The sequence below is a fragment of the Saimiri boliviensis genome, chromosome 7 (assembly GCF_048565385.1).
Source record: "Saimiri boliviensis isolate mSaiBol1 chromosome 7, mSaiBol1.pri, whole genome shotgun sequence".
NCBI classification, from domain to species: Eukaryota; Metazoa; Chordata; class Mammalia; order Primates; family Cebidae; genus Saimiri; species Saimiri boliviensis.
Window position 1 is genome coordinate 64,741,300 of NC_133455.1, and position 21,884 is coordinate 64,763,183.

At 52.0% G+C, this 21,884-nt stretch overlaps 1 protein-coding gene across 7 annotated transcripts in view; it reads right to left on the minus strand.

Moving 5' to 3' along the window:
• Positions 1-250: 250 nt before the first annotated feature.
• Positions 251-21,884, minus strand: part of FMNL3 (formin like 3) — a 65,428-nt gene continuing 43,794 nt past the window's right edge. For 3 of the 7 annotated variants that reach the window (XM_010349781.2, XM_010349784.2, XM_074402616.1), the window contains exons 3-27: positions 21,634-21,714; positions 21,335-21,411; positions 16,935-17,018; positions 13,095-13,247; positions 11,759-11,867; positions 11,508-11,584; positions 11,093-11,186; positions 9,679-9,753; positions 8,972-9,082; positions 8,513-8,662; positions 8,015-8,116; positions 6,733-7,012; positions 6,212-6,280; positions 5,999-6,123; positions 5,508-5,710; positions 4,871-5,105; positions 4,650-4,718; positions 4,439-4,519; positions 4,209-4,338; positions 3,379-3,539; positions 2,945-3,046; positions 2,521-2,613; positions 2,131-2,254; positions 1,884-2,000; positions 1,111-1,195 (exon numbers count right to left, since the gene is read on the minus strand). In XM_010349781.2, coding sequence (XP_010348083.1) covers positions 1,909-2,000; positions 2,131-2,254; positions 2,521-2,613; positions 2,945-3,046; positions 3,379-3,539; positions 4,209-4,338; positions 4,439-4,519; positions 4,650-4,718; positions 4,871-5,105; positions 5,508-5,710; positions 5,999-6,123; positions 6,212-6,280; positions 6,733-7,012; positions 8,015-8,116; positions 8,513-8,662; positions 8,972-9,082; positions 9,679-9,753; positions 11,093-11,186; positions 11,508-11,584; positions 11,759-11,867; positions 13,095-13,247; positions 16,935-17,018; positions 21,335-21,411; positions 21,634-21,714 — 2,877 coding nt within the window. In that variant the 3' untranslated portion in view covers positions 1,111-1,195; positions 1,884-1,908. Of the gene's footprint in view, positions 1,196-1,883; positions 2,001-2,130; positions 2,255-2,520; positions 2,614-2,944; positions 3,047-3,378; positions 3,540-4,208; positions 4,339-4,438; positions 4,520-4,649; positions 4,719-4,870; positions 5,106-5,507; positions 5,711-5,998; positions 6,124-6,211; positions 6,281-6,732; positions 7,013-8,014; positions 8,117-8,512; positions 8,663-8,971; positions 9,083-9,678; positions 9,754-11,092; positions 11,187-11,507; positions 11,585-11,758; positions 11,868-13,094; positions 13,248-16,934; positions 17,019-21,334; positions 21,412-21,633; positions 21,715-21,884 lie in introns of all 7 variants that reach the window. The other 4 variants (XM_010349782.2, XM_010349783.3, XM_010349786.2 and 1 more) reach the window with 4 other exon arrangements.

Consider the following 21,884-nt stretch of genomic DNA (forward strand, 5'->3'; position numbering starts at 1 on the left):
ATGTGCTGCTAGGGCAGGCTGCGGACTGGTCACATGCCCAGCAGAGGGCACTAGTGTCTCATGGCAGGCCTGCTTCCCTTTGTGTGGCTAGAGCCCACCAGGCTGGTTCTCCTTTCCCCAGATTTCTGACCTCGTCTCCCCTGAAACAGATGTAGTGCCCCAAAGATTTATTTTCTCTCCCCATGGCCCAGGTCAGGCTAAATGGCCACCCTAGCCCTGTAGGCTAAGAAAGAGGAAACAGAGTCAGGCCTGGTGCTTCAAGCCTTTGTTGAGGGAGGGAAAGTCGGGTTTATGTACAAGAGGAAAGGGAGGTGGAACATGTACAAAATAAGTGGGCCCCCACATTCCCTTCTTGGGGCAGAGGACAAACAGGAAGCGGAGCAAACAGTCAGCTAAGACCACCATGCTCCCTGTCCCCTGCCAAAACAAAACAAAACAAAATGCAGCTGAAGAAAGAATGTAAAGGGTTGGCACACCCCTTCTCCAGCCATCTGCAGAAAGGGATTGGTGCAAAGAAAACCTCTGTTCTTCTGCCCACCTTGACAAGGAACAGTGTGAGCTTAGAATGAAATGGGCAGAAAAATAAGGGCAGTGAGCCTGACATCTCTTCTCTTACTCTTATCACTAGGGCACAGCTGGCAGAGGGCCTTGCTTCTGGTAAGAGATGAACTCAGACTGACAGAGTCCCAGGGCTCCGTAAGCCTAGATACATCTAGACCAGAGCCGCCCATGGGCCTGCAAAATAGAAAGGAAAAAAAAGACAGTTGCCCTTTCCTGTCAGCACTCTGGGCTCTAGCGGGAGAGAGATCTACGTGCCCTGTATAGGCTAAAGCTGGAAATGTTTTTTCTCAGCCCTGGGCTGACCCTTGGTGACCCTTCAGGAAATGAAGTCAAAGATCTTGGGAGCAAAGTGCAGTACTGGAGTCACCAGAGACCTACAGACCTAGTGCCCATAGTGGCACAAGTAGAAAGATCCAGCCTCAGGGGCTGGGGCGGACAGGGTTGAGAGCAGCATAGTCCTCTCCTGGGCCCTTGGCCAATTCCAGGTCCACTGGTTGGACTTGTAGGACTCTGAATGCTGAAGTGCTTCTGCCTCCAAGAGGGTCTCAATGGGGACCTGGAGCCCGAGGGGGGCCACTGGGCAGCGCAGCACTCCTGGCTTGGTGGTGAACAACAATAGGCTGGCAGTGGAGGCCTGTGGGGGAAGACAGAGACCTGTGAACAGGAAGGGAGGCTGAGCCAGGACAGTGCCCTCAAGGGCAGCCCCACAGATAAACCTCCACATGGGAGGAGCCAGCGGTGAGGCGGATAAAGGGGAGGCTTGAGGGGTAGTTGGGGAGATTGCTGGGCTTTGCATTTCAGAGGATCAGGTCAGGGTGACTAGAGGCCACTGGGCAGTAGAGAGTAGACATTCAGAAAGAGCCAGAAGCTAGGAAAAGATCCCAGGCTGACTGGATGTCAGGAAACAGATCAAGGGACACGTGATAGCTCCTGGTCAGAAGCTACTGCCAGAGCTCTTATGAGAAGAGAACCCTAGGGAAAGGTTCCTTAGGCCCAGGAATGGACCCTCAACCTCAGCCTCAAAGATCAGAACTGTCGGCCTGGTCCCGCCTGCCCTCAACACTGGCCTGGCAACTCCCTACCCATTGGGTCTTAGTAGAAGCCAGGACAGCATTAGTGGGAAAGAAACCACTTCCCTAAGGATACATGCAGGGGATATGCCACGCTTCTCAGAGCATGGGTCATGCAAGAAGTATGTCCTCCCATTGCTGGGAGGCTGCCAGAGGGTGATTGCAAGTCATGCAGGAAAGGAGGTGCCTGTGGTCTCCGGCAGGAATCCTGGGAGATGGGCATGCAGAAGGGGCAGCTGCTGTGCCCAGTACCTGTCAAGGACCCCAGCCTTGGGGGCTAACAGTTTGACTCATCATGGTGGGCTGCATCACAGAAGAAGCGTGAGCCCCGCTTGGCAGTACGGGCCGTGAAAGGGACACTCTTCAGCACTATGGCCCAGGAGAGAGACACAGTGGTCAGGCCTCATGGTGGGGGGTGGGAGGAAAGCCCAAAGGCGCTAGGTTGAGCTTTGGGAGCTGGGTGCAATGGGCAGGCCCCAGGGAGTGAAAAGAGCCCCACCTGTGATGATGTCCTCGATGGTACCATCCTTTCCCTCATAAACAGGCCTGTGTTCCTTGGCCTGGCGCCGCCTCAACTCTGCTATTAACTCCTGCTGTTGCCACTTGTTCCTCTGGGATGGAGTCTAGGCCAAGAACGTAGAGGGGGAAGGAAGTCATCACTAACCTAATGTGGGACTGGTTCCTGCCCCAAGGTGCAGTCTGAGAATGCCATTGCTTGTGCACTGCTAGGAATCCCCAAAGGCCCACCCTCCATCCCTTTGGATGCCAGCCCACTGGCCCTCTGGGTGGTTTGTCCACTCCAAGTTCTCATCTCCTCTAGCCTTCTGACCCCCAGCCCCCACTCTTTTGGCTTGCCCTCCTCCAGGCCCCAGTTGTTGGTCCCACCCACCTTGGCATCCAGTTTCTTGGCTTCCTGAGCCAGCTGCTTCTCCCGCATTACCTCCTCCTGCTTCTTGCGGGCTTCATTCTCTTGCTCTGCTTCCTAAGAACCGCGGAAGATGGGTGGGGGGTGAGGCTCACAGGCTGTGAGAGGAGGGGCTGACACTGAATTAGAGAATGGGTGGCAGTGGGACCTGCTAACTCCAGGTGGCCACCTCTGGAGGGGCACTTCCTGCCCCAAACAATGACAGGAAGGGCCTGGGCCCCCACCCTGCCCACCAGTTCACAGCTAAGAGGCCTGTCGCCAGCTTGCATCACTCCCTTCCCAGGACTCAGAGGAGGAGTCGGAAAAGGGCTATACTTTAAACCCAGGCTTCTCTCCCACAACCAGTTTTCTCTCAACCAAACTTTTTAAAAAGCTCTCTGCAGCTCACCTTGTAAGAACGAATGAATCGGACAAATACTGGGAAGAATACAGAAGGAGGTGTGGTCTTGGGACTCTCGCCAAAGTAGCGCACAACTGCATTGTAGGCCTCCTGGGGAAGGGGTGGGCAGAATGGGTCACCATGGCAGAAAGAAGCAGCCCAGCTCCTATACTCCCACACCACGGGTGAGAGGCCTGCAGAAAGCAGAGCTCAGGGCCAAAGGGAGGAAAACCAACCACCCAGGCCCCGAGAACCCGGGGCTCCCAAAGCTCCCAAGAGTACATGTCTCCAGAGGCAGCTGCCAGCCATTCCCAAAGCGTTCTCTCCCCGACATGTAACCAGCCAGCTGCTTGATTAAAAAAAAAAAAACAGAACTAGGGCCACCTAGAGGGGCCTGGTGCTTTGGCCCTGGTTGCTCCCACCCGCCTGTACCCCGTGCTTGCCTCAGCTGTCTTGGCATCCCGCTGGAGCTTGTCTAGTTTGCCTTCATTGGTACTGAGGAAGTTCCGGAGGACGCTGTTGTCGTGGATGCTGCACTCCCGCCGAATCAGCTCCATGCCCCGACCCAGCTCCTTCACGTCCAGCAGCACGTTCTCCAGGGACACTGTGGTCACCAAAAGCCTGGCTGAGGACTGCCTAGGGCCTGGCATGCCCACCTCCCAGCCAGAGCTACATCAAACTCTGGCCCTCCCCCTCAGCATGGGCTCACTCATGTTCACATACCTGTATGGACATAAGGAAGTGCACACCAAGCTAGCTGAGCCCTCACAGGGGCAGGGAATGGAATAGAAACTGATCTCATGACCCCAAAGAACACAGTAGCAAAGGCAGGCAAGCCACAGAGACTGCTGGTCTCCAAAATCAAACTGCCTCAGGCCTGCCCTAGTATTCGTGGGTGGGGCAGCTACCTCATGCCTATACCTCTATATAGGCTTTATGATTTTTTCTAGGCACTTCACGTACATCATACACAAATAACAAGATCTCTGGGGCCAGCTTGAGGAGTTGGGAGTAAAGAGCCACCAGTCCCCTTCCTGTTCCTGCTCCCACTGCACCTAGCTGGGAAGGGCTGGGCTGGGCCAGGCCTGGCGCCTGGAGGAAGGCTCCCTTTGGAGTGGCCCCTGCTTATGGCTCCAGCGGAAAGCTTTGAAGTGGTCAGAAAAGATAACGAAAGCCAGAAACAAACAAAACGAGTGTTCCCTCTCCTCATAGCTTCCCGGGATTGTCCTGGGCTGGATGTGAGGGCAGGCCCACCCAGCCAGGCTCCCCTCACCTGCTGCAGCCTTCTCAACAAAGTGCAGCTCATGCCAGAAGTTAGCCAGGTCTGGGTATTTCTCCTTCACTGTCAAGGCGATGAAATGAAGCAGTGTCATCTTCCGGTCAGTGGACTTGGTATCCAACAGCTAAGAGAGTGGGTGAGGGCAGTACATAAAAGCTAAGCACTCTGGCTCCACAACTGCTGCCCACTAGGCTTCCTGGCCCACACTGCCCTCACCATCTTACCAGATCCAGGCTCTGGAGCTTGAAGCCATACACAGCTCCTCGCTTGCTGCTGTTCATGTAGTTCCCCAGTGCAAGTATGATCTGTCCAAAGGATGCGTGGGAGGGAGGTCAGGCTCAGGTCCTGAGGGCTCCTTCTTTCTCTCTGTATAGCCCCAGGCCCCCACCTAGGACCTGAGAACTCCCAGCATCCCCATTCACAACCTCTTCCCACCTCCAACATCTGCTTCAGTTTCTGTGAAGACTTGACGGAAGCGGACGCCGCAATGATGGCATTGAGTTGCTGTAGGACAATATAAACACTGAAGTAACCCCAGGCTGAGATGGGGTAAAGATAGGGAGGGGTTAGAAGGACTGGAAGGGCAGGGTAGGTGACTAGCAGATGGAAGGTGGAGGGACAGCTGTCCAGGACCATGAGCTGAATGAGGGCCATACCGGTGTGAGCATCTGCAAGTTGTCCTGGAAGTTCCCCAGGAAGGCCATGCCAGCCATTCGCTGGGTCAGCCGCTCCACCTTGCTGAAGAGCAGCATGAAGCGGTCCTCAGCTGCCAACTCCTCCAGGGGCTGCCGCTCACGCTCGTATTGCCGCAGCAGCTTCACCTCAGCCTCTGTGGGCAGGAAGCGCATCAGGCACTCCACGAAGTCCACAGGTAGCGTCTGCAAGTCAAACCTGTGTAGGAGGGAGGGACCACCTCAGCTCTCACATCTCTCCACGTTTTCCCTCATCCCGCTTATTCTCCAAGCTCCTAGGACTGGGCAGGGGACTGCATACAGAGCACAGCCATGGGCAGAGGACCCACTGCCTCATCTGTCATAGCACCAGCAGTGATACTGGGGGAACATTCCATGTCACTGAACTGTTCCCAATAGACTGAGAGCTCCTTGGGTGAAGGTCTGAGCTGAACTGCCAGCACAGATGCAGTAAATTCTGGCCAAGCCACTGGATGACTACGCAAGGGAAACGCAAGGGAGTTCTGTCAGATGCCTGGAATCTAGGGAAAGCCAGGCTCCTTGGTGGAGAACTGGGTTGCCAAATGACTAGCAACCAGGGCTAGGTCAATGGGAGCCTCACGTGTGAATGGCCCTGCAGATCTCCTCAGCTGAGCGGCCAGCCTTGCGTAGGGTGATGGCCAGGTTCTTGGCACGATTGGCTTCCAACAGAGTCACCTTGCTGGCAGCTTTTTGCGCTGTCTTGTTCTTGGAGCAGATGAGGTCAAGGGCAGGGCCCTGTGCTTTTGTCTTGAATAATTCTTCAAACTTATCCAGATCCAGGTCCTGGCAGGAATAGATGAGCAGGGAAAATGCTGTAGCCTCCTATTAGTGGAGGACCTCCTGACAGCCCAGCCAGCATTGGCCCAGAGCTCTGTCACTCCGGAATGTTTCATGAATACAAACACAAAGTGCTGACACAACTGGAAAAATAAATACACTCAAGAATGAAGGGTTTGTGAAGCTGAACCTGGCCTCACCCTCTCTGACGGCTTTTCTAAGACCAGATCTGCTCAAAAGGCAACCAGGTCCCCAGCGTGCAGTCTTACCACTCTGGACCCCAGGTCCTGTTACCTCCAAGATCTTCTCGTCGTCAAGTTCGCTGAAGACAGTGCCACTGATCTGGTTGGGTTTCAGTGCTGTCCAGTTGAAGACAGGCAGCCGGAACTTGGTCTTGATAGGTTTCTTAATTCGAATGGCTAATTTGGAAGGAGGATCGGTGACACAGGGGCCAAGGACACATACCCCTGGTCCCACTAGCCCTGCCCAGAGCCCTGGGACACTCACCTGACAGGCCCACTGTCAACACCACAGAGGGTGCAGCACCAGGGAGAGGTGGGGCTGGGGGACACTTGTCTGGGGGAAGAAGGAATGATACAGTGACTCAGGGGTCAAGAGACTCTTCACAGGCTGCTTCTCTCCTCTGCCAGCCCCACCTCTGAGTTTTTACTCTCAAAGAAGGAGCCTATTTTAAATCTGCTCAAGCTGCTCCCAGAAATCCTAACTCTGACAGCGCAGTTCTTGCTGGTCTTTGACCCAGTTTCCACGGCTACTGTCTAAGCCTCTCCTTGGCTGTCTTCAAAGGAATTTGGAGCAGCATCTAAACAGATCCACATCTGCCCTTGGGCATCCCTGTGCTGATCACTCGAGCTTCCCTCAGATTCCAGCCCTCCCTCACCCTGATTTTATGGCCTCTCAGTCCTCAGATGATGCCATTTTCCCAGCTTCTTCCTGAGGAAGACACCGCTGACTATGGTTTTGGTCCCCACATGAGGCTGCCCCTGCTGGCTCCCAGGGGTCATGGTTACCTGGTAATGGGGGAGGTGGAGGGGGCAAGGGTGGAGCTGGTGGTGGAGGCAGAGGCAGGGCCTCCTCGGGGGGTGGGGCTGGAGCCAGAAGGTCTAGGTCGGAGGGTGGCATGCCCTCACTCAGCTCTGCAAGGCCTACTCTGGCCAGGGCCTCACTGCCCATAGACTCCAGGCCCCGGACACTTGGCTCCAAATGGCATCGACGCTGGAAGGCCTCCTCCTTCTCTTTAATGAGCCTCCGCAGGGTGTGCACCTGGTGGCTTGTGTTCTCGTATGTCTCCTGACAGGCAGACAGTACCATTAAGGGAAAAGTGGGCTGAAGGAATAGTAGTCACTGCCCCTAGGAGTGAGAATTCCTACCTAGGGTTCTCTTAACTAGGGTCTCTGTGAGGGTGCTCAGAGGTTCAGAGTGGCAGAAATCCAGGTAGAGGAATGGGGAAGCTGGAAGGCAGCAAAACAAAAGAGGGAAGCAGAAGCTGCCTCCCTCCGCTGGCACCCTAAAGTGTCCTCTCTGTTCCAGCCAATTCTCACTGCATGGGCCCCTTAAAGCCCAGGAAAAAAGGCTGTCCCTGTGAAACTCTCCTTAATCAATCACCAGTCTGACATAGCTGCTCTCTCCAGAGCCCTCTGGGCCTCATTTTGCTTCAATTTCAGTTGGCCTCATATAATGGCTCAATTGGAAGCCCCCTATAAACAAGACCCTGTCTTAACCATCTCTGTATCCTCCATAGCTCCCAATATAGTGCTTAGCAGAGGCTGGGTACAGATACATATTGAGCTCAACAGAGCCAGCATATGTTCTTCTGGAAGAGAAGGTAGGTGAGGGGCATGACTTTATAATGAAAATACAGAAGAGAATGAAATACAAGGAGCATCTGCTCTGCCAACTTAGGAAACCTGGTGGACACCCTAATACACAGAGCACCTGGTCACTCTGCCCCTCATCATTAAGCATGGCTGGGGAGGAACATGGGGGTAGAGGGGAGAAAAATCAATGGGATGGGCTGGTAGGAGGCCTGGGTTGGAATTCCAGAATGCTTGTAGTTGCCCCAGCTGTTCCCAGCCTCTTATGTGTGTGTCTGGCTCACACTGGCTTCAGCTTTCCTCTCCAACTAAAAAAATGGGGTGCAATCATCAGCCCACCCACACCTGAGAACTTCAAGAGTGAATCAAGATCTAAATCCTAAAGAACTTGACATGACTCAGGAAAAAAAAAAAGCAAAACCCCAAGGCCCTGGAGCCCAGGAGTAGTCAGAGACTTCTTTCCCCAGAGTCCCTTTACCTTGATGCTCTCTAGTTCCTTCTCCCGCTGCAGCAGCTGCTTCTCGAGCTCGGCCACCCGCATCATGTTCTCATTCTCTAGGTCCAGAAGCTTCTCTGTGAGCTGCACAACAGGAAGGACAGGTTCTGTGCTGGCCCTAAAGCCTGGGCACTCAGCACAACCTGAACCCTAGTCAAGAGCTGAGTCGAACCCCTCAACACAAGGCCGCAAAGGCAGCTTAGTCAGGTGCCTCCCTTATATCCCAATAACAGATAAAAGACAAAGGCTGCATTTTGACTCTCTCAAGACCGATGCCACCTCATGCCTAGCCCTGGAGGTGGTGTGTGTTCCAATTGGTGGAAGATCCAGTGGCTCAGGCCAGTGCATGGTCTTGAGAGCCCTAGTGGGTTCTAAAGCCTCCCTAGGACTCAGTCTGGAGGCAAATGGGTCAGTTCAGGATTCCTGATAACTTGAGCTTCCAACAACAGTGGCTCTGGCAGGCAAAGGAAGACCACCTACATGGGACACATGCTCCTCCAACTCCTCCACCTTCTCCAGAGCTACATTCTTGGTCTCAGCATCCTCCAACAAACCCCCGACATCAAACACGTTGTCCAGGTATGCCTGAATCTGCACCTGCAGCTTCTCGCTCTCTGTGTGCCTTGACTTCTGGGGGAAGAGCAGAAAGTAGTAGTAGTTGTAGGAACAGGCAGATCATCAGGGGAACCTGAGAAAAACTTAGTCCTCATTCCCCTTCACCACCACTTCCCAAAGAGTTCCTGCTGCAGGCCATGTCAGATTCTCGCCCCATGGAGATGCCTGACTGGCGAGTTATCTGAAGGAGGTCCTGAGTCCCAGGTCACAGAAGACAGGCAAGGTCCCAGGAGCATCAAGGACTAGGCACTTAGAAAAATCATTTGTGATATGACTCAACGGATCCCAAAGCACCTCGCCTTACAAGGACCCCAACTAGCTCACCTGCAGGAACTCCTCTAGCCCCAGCTTGGTAAACTCATACTGCAGGTGGACCCGGAAGTTCATGTCCTCTACCGAGTGCACCACGATGTTGATGAACTGCATGCAAGCCACCTGGAGAAGAAGCAGCCCAGAGAATCGGCAACAGGAAGGCAGAGGGGAGCCAAGAGACCAGGAGGACAGACGGCTGTTGGGACATCATCATTATGTGGATAATTACAGGGAAGAGTTAAGTCTTTATGGGAGCAATAAGAGTATTTTAATTTTAAAATGTCATTTAATATTCAGTGAATAAAGATAAGAAAATTACATGAAAAACAGATGTAAGTGAAGATAAAGCTCCGTGATTTCCCTTGTATATCAGCAGGTATTCCCTGAGACAACCTTAGCTAGCTGAGGATCCTGCCCTGGGGGGACGAGAAGCTAGAAGAAGAGCTTAGGAAAGGAAAGGCAGCTCAAAAAGGATCCAATTCAAGGACAAAAAGGCCACAGAGAAGAGGAAAAGGAGGTAGATCTGACATATACAAATGATGTCCTGAAGTTTCTAAGAGCTCTCTGGGGTGGGCAGGTGGACAAGAAGCATTTGCTGAACAGAAAGAATCATTCTGGGCTCTACATGGAATATCAAGATATACTGCTGGCCTGACCCCTGTTCTCAAGGAACACACAGCTCTGGTGGATATGGGCTGGGCCCAGGCCCAGTGCCTTACCATGAAGTCGATGTTGCTGTCCTCATTCCGGAAATATTCCATCAGCTTCTCAAAGCGGTGCAGCTCCTTGCATACCTGAATACGCAAGCTTTCTCAGTCAAAGGATCTGCTCCATGCAGAACCCAAGCCCCTGTGCTCTGGCTCCCAGGAACATCATGGCAAAGACTGGTTCAGACCAAGCTTAACCACAACTCTATATATTTAATAGGCCATTCTGGACACTATAAAGAAAGTGGGGCCAGGTGCAGTGGCTCATGCCTATAATCCCAGCACTTTGGGAGGCCGAGACGGGCAGATCACCTGAAATTAGGAGTTCAAGAACAGCCTGGCCAACATGGTGAAACCCCATCTCTACTAAAAATACAAAAATCAGCCGGGTGTGGTGGTGCATGCCTGTAGTCCCAGCCACTCAGGATGCAGAGTCAGAAGAATCACTTGAACCCAGGAGGCAGAGGTTGCAGTGAGCTGAGATTGTGCCACTGCACTCCAGCCTGGGCCACAGAGTGAGACTCCAACTCAAAAAAGAAAAAAAAAGAAAGAAAACTTGGACCTGCAATCTGGCTCTGGGTCTGTGGTCCCCCACCAAATTGCTGAGGGAATTCAGTAATGCCTGTGCCCTTAAGCTGGGGAGAGGGAATTCAGTAATGCCTATGCCCTTAAGGTGCCTCTGGGATAGGCCAGGAAGAAACATAGGATTCTGATGCTGCCAAGTTATTAACAGAAGGAGGGAAAGGAGGACCAAGGGAGGAAGGCCATGGGTGAGTCAGGAGGCTGCGGTACTGGTGGGGATGCAGAGGAGGGGCCAGTGTACAGGAAAGCCCTCTCCGAGAGGGGTCTAGAGGCTCCTGAGCCTCTGGGCTTCAAGGAGGAAGAGCCATTTCCTGGCTTGAACAATGGATGCTAGGGAACAGGTCCAAAGAAGAGGAAGGGGTGGGACCAGCAGCTGTGCTGGATGTCGAGGAATCCTATATTCAAGTAGACAGGGGTTTCAGAGGCAGGCCCAGGGGCTGGGGAAGTTCTACATAGGAGTTCCTTCTCCCCTCACCAATAACAGCCAACAATCCAAGAGACACCCTTGCTTACCTTCTCCTCCCACTTCAAACACATGTGCTTTGGGTTCACCGTATCAGACTCCCATCTGGGGAGTCTCTTAAAGTACATATACTTAGGCCTCCAGTTACTGAGGTAACTTTAGCTGGCGGATCAGGAGATTTCCTGGCACTAAGATCAATAAGACTAAAGTTCTGGTTTTAAAAACAGTGGGCCTTCAGAAGAGAGGATGCTTAGCCAAGCACTGGGATGTTAAAAATCACTGCAGATCACAGGAAATGGTGCTTACCTACCTGGCTTCCTCCCTTCTACCCCATAAACACATACACATACACACACACACACACGAAGCCAAAAGACTGACCTCTTTGAAATTGTCAAAGGCAGCAAGGATGATTTCGTGACCTCCTCGCACCAAACACACAGCTGCCAGAAGCTCTAAGACAAGGGCTTTGGTCCTAAGGGGTGAAGAAGGAAGATTAACACCCTAGCTCCCCATCCTGACCACCACACAGCTCACTTCCCTGACTGGGTAAGTCCTTTTGGAGAGTGGAGAAAGCCTCAGTGGTGAGGCGAGGGTGGGAGAAAGAGGACTTGCTCCCTTACTAAGCTGTGTAGACCAGAGGGGAGCCAGGGATACTTCTCCAGCAGAGGTGAGGGGGCCAAACCAAGGCTCTGACAGGACTCCAAGGCCAGGCAGGACTTGTCAGGAATACATGGAGCACAGACCTCCAGATCCCTGGACAGAGTGGGGAGGAAAGGGGAGGGAAGGAACTCACCTTGGATTCTTGTTATTGAGGCTAAGTGCAATCTCATTGACAGCATGGGGGTGGGACATGACCAGGTTGAATCCATACTGCAAGGGAAAGGACAGAAGGGGGGTACCTTGATGGTGGGGAAGGGAGAGCAAAGCCGATCTCCTTGACTGCAGGCCCACCAGCAAACCTGTCTTTTATAAGCTGGTGCCCTTCTGGTTCTGCAGATGAGGCAGAAGAAGTAGAGCCACCCATGGCTAGTGCTTCCCCCATACCTGATAGTTCATGATGGCTCTGAGACAAAGGATACAGACGTGGACGTCATCCTTCTGGCTCACTAGGCGGGAGTTCTTCAGGGCCCTGCGCCCAGGGAGAGTGCTATACCTGGGGAGATTGGCCAGGCAATCAGGTGGGAGCCGAGGCTGCCGGTGAAGCATCTAGGGGCACTCACCATCACCCAGACAGCAGGCTGCCCCTTAGCAGTGGCAAAAAATAGGAATGAGCAGCGAAGAGGGACAGGGTGCAGGAGTCAGGGAGGTCAGACTGTTTTTACCTCCCTAGAGTAGGCCTTTGTCAGCAACTACTCAGGATCCCAGCTTTATAACCAGTGCCCAAACCCTAGAGATCCTTCAAAATACAAACAGTAGTTGTATAGGTCTTCCTAGTCCCTGAGATGGGTCCTGAGACACATTCATCTGAGAATTCCCTCCACCCACTTCCAGTTGCTATACCTTCTGCACAAACCATGGGACAAGAGCATCTTGGCTCCCATCCCAGAAAAGGCAGAGTTGATCCCCAAAGGCTTTAGAGGGGCCATGGGGCTATACCTGGTTTTGCACCTCTCCATCCTCTCAGTGATGTTTCATGGAAAAGGGAGGAGACATGTATCTGCTCATGCATGACAAGAAAAATAAACAGTGTTCAAGGGATACAAGCCAAAGGAGTCTAGGAGAAAAGCATGGCCACAAGAGAGATAGATAACCAAGGAAAGGGCTACTGGACCCAAAGGAAAGCCTCCCAGAGTAACAAGGAGCACTGAGAAGTCATCCAGTCCATCCGCCTACCTCTGGGCAGGATGGCTCTTAAGACACTGCAGACAAATGAGCACATTGCAGCCTTAGAGAGAAAAGCCTTGAAGGAAGAGGTGAAGGGAATGCGAGGGGCAGGCAGGTTGGGTGGAAGCTGGTCTCCAAGCTGATGATGGGGCAGAGTGAAGAGCTAGAGGGAAACAGAATGAGGACAGGAGCTGGATCACCCAGTGAAGGCCAAGGATCTATATGAGATGTGCACTGCTCGAGAGGCCCAGGAGGAATGGCAGAGTGAGAGTGAGAAGTGAAGGACCCCCCCAGAGAGGGGTGGGGAGGGGTGGGGAGAGCTGGAACCCCAGGTGGGGTGGGTGCAGCTAAGCCCATATACTTACCCAGGACAGACTGCTGGGCAGAGTCAAGGAGACAGAGAGGACAGACCAGAGACAGACTGGCAGGCAGAGGGCAAGAGAGCTGAGCCTGGAAGCAAGAGTGGAGGGAGGAGCATGAGCACTCACCACTGAACCTGAGACCTGCATTGAGGGGTGGGGTGGGAGGCAGGCGGGCAGAGCAAGAGCACACATACCGGAGCACAGACTGGCGCGCAGAGCGAGCGAGGCTGTTGGTGAAGGGGGCCGACAGGGCGCTGGGTGGCTGCAGGTCCTCGATTGACCTGCTCCAGGACCGGAGTTTGTCAAATGCACCATCGTCACCACTCTCCAGACCCTCAAAGTCAAACCTGGAGCATGAAAGGACACACATGCGCACACACAGGCACATACACAGAAGAAATTCAGTGCCAAGCCCCCCCGTGAGCCCACCCCCACCATTCAGGCCTCTAGGGCAACAAGAAGCAGGGGTAGCAAGGAGAGAAAGCAGAATTGGGCAGCAGAGACCTGACCCTAGCTGGAAGAGCCACTAACACAGGACAGCGGCAGAAGAGGCACAGGCAGCAACCAGGAGGGGAATCTAAGGAGATGGGAAGCCTATGGAGGCCAACTCCTCCGCTCCCCACTGGCCAGGTAACTCCAGGAGGAGTGTCCTCCCCATGGGCCACTGGGGAGCTTCCAGCTTAGATGGGGTATCTCCAGGAAGCTGTGGCTCCCCACAGCGAATCTGCCCTGTAGAAGGAATGGTGGGGAATGGGCCAACTGCAAGTCTTGCTAGTTGGCCAACAGCAGCAACCAAAGGGCCTTTCAGTGCCTTGAAGGAGTCCAGTTGACTCTGTATGACAGGACTAAATGGAAGGGAAAGGGGGTTCTGGCAAACCCAGAGTGGGACAGTCCTTTATGTTTTGGAGGAGGAGCACCACTGCCCCATCTTAGCACTGGGTTTTAATGGCCAGGTTCTCTATGGTTCTGGCTAATTGAGCTTTCTAGGTTTTTCAGGTATAGTGGCTCCCTGGGCTTCAGCTTCCCTGGGGTAAGAAATTGCAGGTTGAGATTGTGGATCAGGGTCCTGTAGTCTAGTCTTTGCAGGAGCTGAATGGGTTCTTTGTCACTTTCTGCTCCTGGAACCAGATGTCTTCCACCATCAGGAATTATTATTATTTTATTAAGAGACAGGGTTTCGGCCGGGCGCGGTGGCTCAAGCCTGTAATCCCAGCACTTTGGGAGGCCGAGGCGGGTGGATCACGAGGTCGAGAGATCGAGACCATCCTGGTCAACATGGTGAAACCCCGTCTCTACTAAAAATAGAAAAAAAAAATTAGCTGGGCATGGTGGCACGTGCCTGTAATCCCAGCTACTCAGGAGGCTGAGGCAGGAGAATTGCCTGAACCCAGGAGGCGGAGGTTGCGGTGAGCCGAGATCGCGCCATTGCACTCCAGCCTGGGTAACAAGAGCGAAACTCCGTCTCAAAAAAAAAAAAAAAAAAAAAAAAGAGAGACAGGGTTTCACTCTATGGCCCAGGCTGGAGTACAGTGGCACAGTCATAGCTCACTGTAACCTCAAACTCCTAGGCTCAAGCAACCCTCCAGCCTCAGCCTCCCAAGTAACTGGGACTACAGGTGCATGCCACCATGCCTGCCTAATTTTTAAAAATTTTCTTGTAGAGATGGGAGTCTTGCTATGTTGCCCAGGCTGGTCTTAAACTCCTGGGCTCAAGCAATCCCCCATCTTGGCCTCCCAAAGCTCTGGGATTACACGTGTGCGCCACTGTGCCCAGACAACCATCAGCTGTTTGTCAATGTGGTCAGGATAAGGAAGACAGCCAAGATCACAAACCCGTAGAGACTCCTCTCTTATACATCCTCACTTCAGGATACACCCTTCTGAGAAACAGTCCCTCTCCTCCTTCTTGTCCTTTTCCTCCATGTAGGTCATTAAAGACTAAGGGAGCATCTCTTGCATGAGGTTCTTCTTCCTCAAGAAGCATTCTGTCCAAATATGGGGTCAAAGGCACAGAGGCTAAGGTTTTCTGGAATAGGAAGGGATATCTACAGAAGTCAGAATGTTCCAAAGGAAGTGGGAGCAGGCTTTAGTGTCCTCCTGATCAGGAGGTGTTTAATGGGGCTCTCAAGTAGACATCAGAGGAACCTCCCTGACAGGGAAAGAGCTTGCTGATTCCATCAGTAACAACACTGTATCCTCTAGTACTGAGATATGCAGTTCACAAACAAATGTCTTCACTCAAACTCTATTTGGCCTCACCCTTTCCCTCTCAATCCTTCCCAAAATATACACTCTCCCCAACACTGAGTCCTTCTTTTTAAAACAGTCAATACTGGACACTACAATACTGAGGTTCCAGGGTACTCTTGGTTTAGGGCGGCTGGAATTTGTTTGCTTTTCAAATAAGAGAGATAGGCTTATTTGGAAAAATGACCTATATCTTTTTACTATAAAGCTCTGAATTTTTTTTAAGAAAAATTGTTTCGGCAAATGTTTTTCATTTCTTTCTATAAAAATCATCTTTTTTTAATCTTTTAAAAGATTAAAAGAATCACGTGATCTATGACTTCTGCTGAGACGAGAATGCAAAGTGGGCCACTCTTGATTTTAACAGAGGATAACCTGGAAAAGGTAAGAGAGGCACCAAACACAGAAGCATCAGTTCAAATTCCTAAGGAGATGACACTGAAGACCTGCTGGACAAAGGAGAATGACCAAGTGGGGGAGGATATTAAGAAGAAAAGTGGAAGTTGGCTGGGAGCGGTGCCTCACACCTGCAATCCCAGCACTTTGGAAGGCCAAGGCAGGGTGGATCACTTGAACCCAGGAGTTCAAGGCCAGCCTGGGCAACATGGTGAAACCCATCTCTACTAAAAACACACAAAAAGTTAGCTGGCATGGTGGTACACACCTGTGGTCCCAGCTACTCGGCAGGGCTGAGGCAGGACTGCTGCAGGAGGACTGCTTGAGCCCAGGAAGTCAAGCCTGCAGTGAGCCAAGATCACGCCACTGTACTCCAGCCTGAGCAACAAAGCAAGACTCTGTCTCAAAAAAAGTTAGGGCTAAGTCCCAGGATGGAGGAGTTTCCCAGGATGCTGGGGAAAACTAGGGGAAGTTATGGGCAAACCAGGAAGATTGGTCTCCTAGGGCTGACTTGTCTTAGGTATAAGTCTAAATGTGTTGGTCACCATTTTTATTATGTAATTCCATGTATTCAGGTAATTGTGGGAGGGTATACCACCTTAAATAATAATAATGAAATTAACAATAGACCTGCTACCACAATACAAACCTAGTATGTTCTAAACACGATTAAATGCTTTAACATACAGTATCATCTGATTTTCACAACCCTGGAGTGTGGATCTCCTTTCATAGAAGAAGATACAAACTTGCTTTGAGGTCACACAGATAGTAAGTAACAGAACTGAGACCCAAGCCCAGCTTTGTCTGACTCAAGAGCTCTCGCTCCTTCCACTATACCAGGCCACCTTTTCTGTGCTAATTCACTTCTGGCTGCCTCCAAACCCCCATGCCTGCTAGAAAAAGACTCCTGAATGCTCCCTTTTTCTATCCAAGTCAAAAGGTCATGCTCACTGCTCTTGGGTTCTTCAACAAGGACCTGGAGTAACCCTCTCACATCTGGAAACCCAGAGTTGCTTCTTGGAGACAACTCTGCAAAGATGAATGGATCCCACCAAGGCATCTCTACCAGAAGCCAGGACATTTCCCTGGATTGCTCACAGCTTGGCATTTGGATCCCTTGGGTTCTGAGTTCAAGCTCCTTTTCCGTATCTCTCTCCTGTTCTCCAAGACGCATCTTACCTTCCACTCTAGCCAAGTGCCTCTTCACTGATCCCCAGACATCTTGCAGCTTGCCTGCCTACTTCCACACCACTGCTTGGACTTCTCCATCTTGTCCAGGATTCACATTTCCATCTTTACTGTTAAACTCTCGCCCTTTCTTATCAGAGTAGAATGGAACTATGTCCTCCCCAATCGGTCCCCAAACTTAGCCCTGGGGTGGTACTCACATGACAGAACACTGGGCAAAGGACAGGTAATCCACCAGCACATCCAGGCCTTTGTTTTCATCGTTCAGAAACTCCCGCACCCACCTGAAGATAAAGGAAACACAGTGAAAAGGGTCTGCTAAAGTGGGTCAAGGATGAGGAGGGTGACATACCTCTGAACCAACACCTCCTCTTCCTGGAACCTAGCACCGGGCTAGGAAGATTCTGAAGATCAAAACCTATGACAGACCCATCCATGGTCAGGGACCTCCCCTAGGCAGGGGAGTCAGGGATGGGGAAAGTACAGGCCCTTCTAGTACCACTTGCTTTATCATGAAGATGCTTTAGACCAGATGTCCCCAAACTTTTTACACAGGGGGCCAGTTCACCGTCCCTCAGACCGTTGGAGGGCCACCACATACTGTGCTCCTCTCACTGACCACCAATGAAAGAGGTGCCCCTTCCTGAAGTGCGGCGGGAGGCCGGATAAATGGCCTCAGGGGGCCGCATGTGGCCCGCGGGCCATAGTTTGGGGACGCCTGCTTTAGACAAACAAGCTCCCAGGTACTCCCTTCTTAAGGGCCCTCTTTAAGGGCTCAATCATTTTCTGCATCCCTCCTTTACTGAGTAAAGGCACGTCTTACTCAGTGTTTGTTGGAAGAATTGAGGAAGTATCAAGAGCGTTTACTACAGGCCTGTGTGCAGAGCTGTGCTTGACCAAAGCCAGCAAGTCTCTAACTTGACTGAAGTCTCAGTCAAGACACCAGCAGGAAGGGTCAAGGAGAACTCTGGAACTGAGGCATCCTGGGGCAAAGCACTCTCTATCAAGTTTAAGGAGAGCAGTTTTGGAAAGCAGTGAGCAAACAGAGATGTATAGGAGTTCTGTATTTAGTGTCGTCAAACCACAGAAGGCTTGGGGGATGATCAGGAACTCAAGGAACTCCAGGATGTCTATGACCACTCAGAGTCAACCTGAGGACCTGGGCCCCCCTCAGCCAGGAAGGTAGACAACGAAGCACCTAGGGACCATATCCCAGAGCATTTTTTTTCCTTCTGCTTTCAGTCCTTTTGGGCCGAGATATTCCTGGAATTAAAGTCAAGGGCAAATCTAGGGAACTGTTTGTTGTTATATGACAGGTTTGTTCCATAGCGCTGAGACATAAAACACTCAGGAGGAAACCCTAATCTAGAGTACTCTACTCCTTCAGAATTTCTGGTGGTCTTTATAGGAAAGCTCTGCCCAAACTGCCCTGCAGGGCCTCTTCTCCCCAACAGCTGGAAAGCCAGCGCCATGTTGGCCAGCCACACCCCAAGCTACTAAGAGACTCTGGAGCTACAGCACCAGGCCCAGCTGAGATTTGGCAGCAGGCTCTGGCTGAAGCTGACTGACACCGGAGCTGCCTGAAGTTAGCTTCCTCTCTGGGGGCCAACAGGCCTCCCGTTTCCTGTCTGTCTGCTCTCCAGCTCCCCACCCCCTTCTCATTTCCTGTCTGAGTCTATACTGCTATTTCGGGATCTTGACACTTTGAGGAGAGGTTAAAGGGTGCTTAGGCAAGGCAGAAAAACCAATACAAACCAGGGAGAGAGGAGGAGCTGGAGAGGCTCTGGAATCCCACTTCCCAGGCTGCCCCTCTCGAGAGCCTGAGTTCCCATCTGCTGCTTGTGCATACCCAACTTCTGTAAGCCCTGGGGCTGATCGGCCTGGGACCAAAACAGGATCCTCCTCTCCACACCTTGCCCTGGGTTCCTTCCACCCTGAAGCACCCCCATGCCAGCCTGACAATCTGACAAACTCTTCCTGCCCAGAAATCCAGGAAAGATCCTCGTCCTTCTACGTAACTCTACCCAGAGAAGCCACAGTTCAGATGGCAGGCATGCCGAAAATGCCAGGCACTGAGCTATTCCCTGGGAACAAAGGACCAAGTCTAGGACCTCTAACTTGTGTGCCAACTGCCAAGAGGCCCCAGGCCTGGGAACCACGCTGCTCTGGACCTAGCTCCTGGCCAGCAGCCAGCGGGGCAGGCACCAGGTAGAGGGGGCAGGCAGAAGGGACTGTCATAAACTGCCCTGTGGCCTTCTCCCAAGAAAAGCACACCCAGATCCTATGACTTCAGCAAGACTTAAGAAAACAGGGCTGGGTGCCAGTCAAGGGTTATCAAGGCAGGAGGATTGAACCTAGGAGTTCAAGACCAGCCTAAGAAGCAAGGCTAGACTCTGTCTCTACTAAAATAATTTATTTAAATGGCCAGGCAGGCCAGGCGCAGTGTCTCATGTCTGCAATCTTAGCACTTTGGGAGGCCGAGACAGGCAGATCACTTGAGCCAGCCCATGAGTTCAAGACCAGCCTGGCCAACAAGGCAAAACTCCATCTCTACTAAAAACACAAAAATTAGCTGGGCATGGTAGCACACACCTGTGGTCCCAGCTATTCAGGAGGCAGAGGCAGGATGGTTTGAACCTGGGAGGCAGAGGTTGCACTGGGCCAAGATTGCACCTGGGCAACAGAGCTAGACTCTGTCTCAAAACAAAATAAAATAAAATGGCCAGGCATGGGCGTGTGCCTGTGCTCCCAGCTACTTGGGAGGCTGGGATAGGAGGATCACTTAAGCCCTGGAAATTGACGCTGCAATAAAGTCATGATCACGTGACTGCACTTCATCCTGGGCAACACAGCAAGACCCTGTCTTAAAACACAAACAGGCCGGGCGCGGTGGCTCAAGCCTGTAATTCCAGCACTTTGGGAGGCCGAGGGGGGTGGATCACGAGGTCAAGAGATCGAGACCATCCTGGTCAACATGGTGAAACCCCGTCTCTACTAAAAATACAAAAAATTAGCTGGGCATGGTGGTGCGTGCCTGTAGTCCCAGCTACTCAGGAGGCTGAGGCAGGAGAATTGCCTGAACCCAGGAGGCGGAGGTTGTGGTGAGCTGAGATCGTGCCATTGCACTCCAGCCTGGGTAACAAGAGCGAAACTCTGTCTCCCAAAAAAAACAAAAAACAAAAAAAAAAAAACAAAAAAAAACCACAAACAGAAGATAAAACAGCTGAGAGGGACAGAAGGGACCTATGGAGGAATGCAGAGTGGTAGGAGGCTCAGGGTGGCAGGTAGTGCTCAGGGTCGCCATTGGTGTCATTCTTGTCCTTACACGCAGGGGTACTAAGCAGCCCCTGCCACTTTGTCCTTCCATGAAGGATTCACCAAATAAAGGAGGAGGCTTGGCCACATCTTTCTCAGTGGCTTGGCTTTCAATGTCTGGTTCACAGATGAAGTACAGAAGCCATACTCTGGCCAACAGAGCACAGTTACTGAGGCCAAGAACCATCCTTTTCCTGTTCTCTCCTGTGCTGTTTCCCTTGTGACTGCTGCTGCTGCTGGCTATACTCAGGTGTCCCCTCCCTCTATAGAACCCCAGGAAGGCTCAGCCTAGGAGTGGATGAGTGGGCCGCTGCTATGACAGGAGGGAAAAGGCTGATGATGTCATTTGGCTCTCTCTACCCCACTGTCAGGAAGCCTGGGCACCCCACCCCCACCCGGGCCTCTACTGCTCACTCACAAGCACTGGACATTTGTGCCAGGCCCTCCATCAGGTCTGTATCTCTGCCTGCAGTTCTACATTATGTGTCCCTCACTGTCCTTTTCTCATTGTCCTTTTGCATGAGCACACATATGCACACATATACACACTTTCTCTCTCTCACTTGCATATACCTTTGCTGATTACAGTTTCATAACACTGAGGCCAATACCCTCTTTCACTGTACCTCACACATTAGCCCTTTGCTTGTTCAGCAATTCCTGGCTTCCCACACAGGGACTGGAAAAAAAAGTCTCACAGAGTTCCTACGAGCCCTATCAATGGGTTGGCAGCACCAGGATCTGTGAATATAGAAAACAGGCAGCTCCTGGCCCCCACTGACTTATATCTTTCCTGGTGCTTAAGGAAGCTTCTTCTGCTCATGAACTCAGATTGTCTTCTCCCAAACAAGCAAATCATCTTCCAGGCACCAAAAAGTCCAAATAGTTACCGAATGGGAAGTAGGTCTCAGCTATCCAATCCACTATGTTCCCCCAACCCTCAGCCTTCTCTGGGCCTGGCTTGGCCCAGCACCAGGCCACAGGCAGACTCTAGTCTCAGCTGCTGTGGGAATGTCTTCCACTCAAAGCCACAGGCGGAGGACCCCAGGAGAGGCCCCAGGCTTGCCAGAAACATCTAGTCAGCAGCTGGCAAAGCTGAGGGGATGGAAAAGCCAGAAAAGAAACAGTCCAAAGCTCTGGGGAGCTAGAAGCCATTCAAGGGGCAACTCTGCCCCATGGCAGGGAAGATGAAAAGGCACATCATCCTCAGAGGACACCAGATTCTGGGTGCCCAGGCAACAGCCTGGGGCCAGGTGAAGAGGCTGTTGCAGCCAATCCAACTCACCCAATGTGGTTGGTGCGAAGAGAGATCTCCAGCTCCCTTAGTACTTTGGTTGACTCCTGAACCCTCCTCCTGAACTTCTATAAAAAGGGAAGAAAAGGAAAGGAATACAAGAGGGCAGTTATAGACCTTCCCTCCATTACTGGTCAGCCACTCCAGGCCCCTGGCTACAGAACCCTGAAATCCAACTCCCATTGCTAAGAAACAAACAGATGTCCAATATCCAAGTCAAAGGTTTGGCCCCCCAACCCCACAAGACTATAAAGGGCAGCAAGATGGGGCCCCTCTGCCTCATACTTCACCTTCCGAGTTACACTGGGGTCCAAGAAGCTCTGGAGTTTCTGAATGTAAGTGTGGGGAGGATTCTTCACCTGGAATCGTTCCTGTAAGGGAAACACACATATGCATATACACAAAGACAACCAGAGACCTGAGGAGGGTACTGAGGAAGCAGAGCACTCATAGTGTTCAGTGTGAGGGGACCCAGCCTCTCAAAGCTGTCACCTGGCTCTAGACATCATCCACACTTGAGGTTTCCTTCCTTGACTTATCA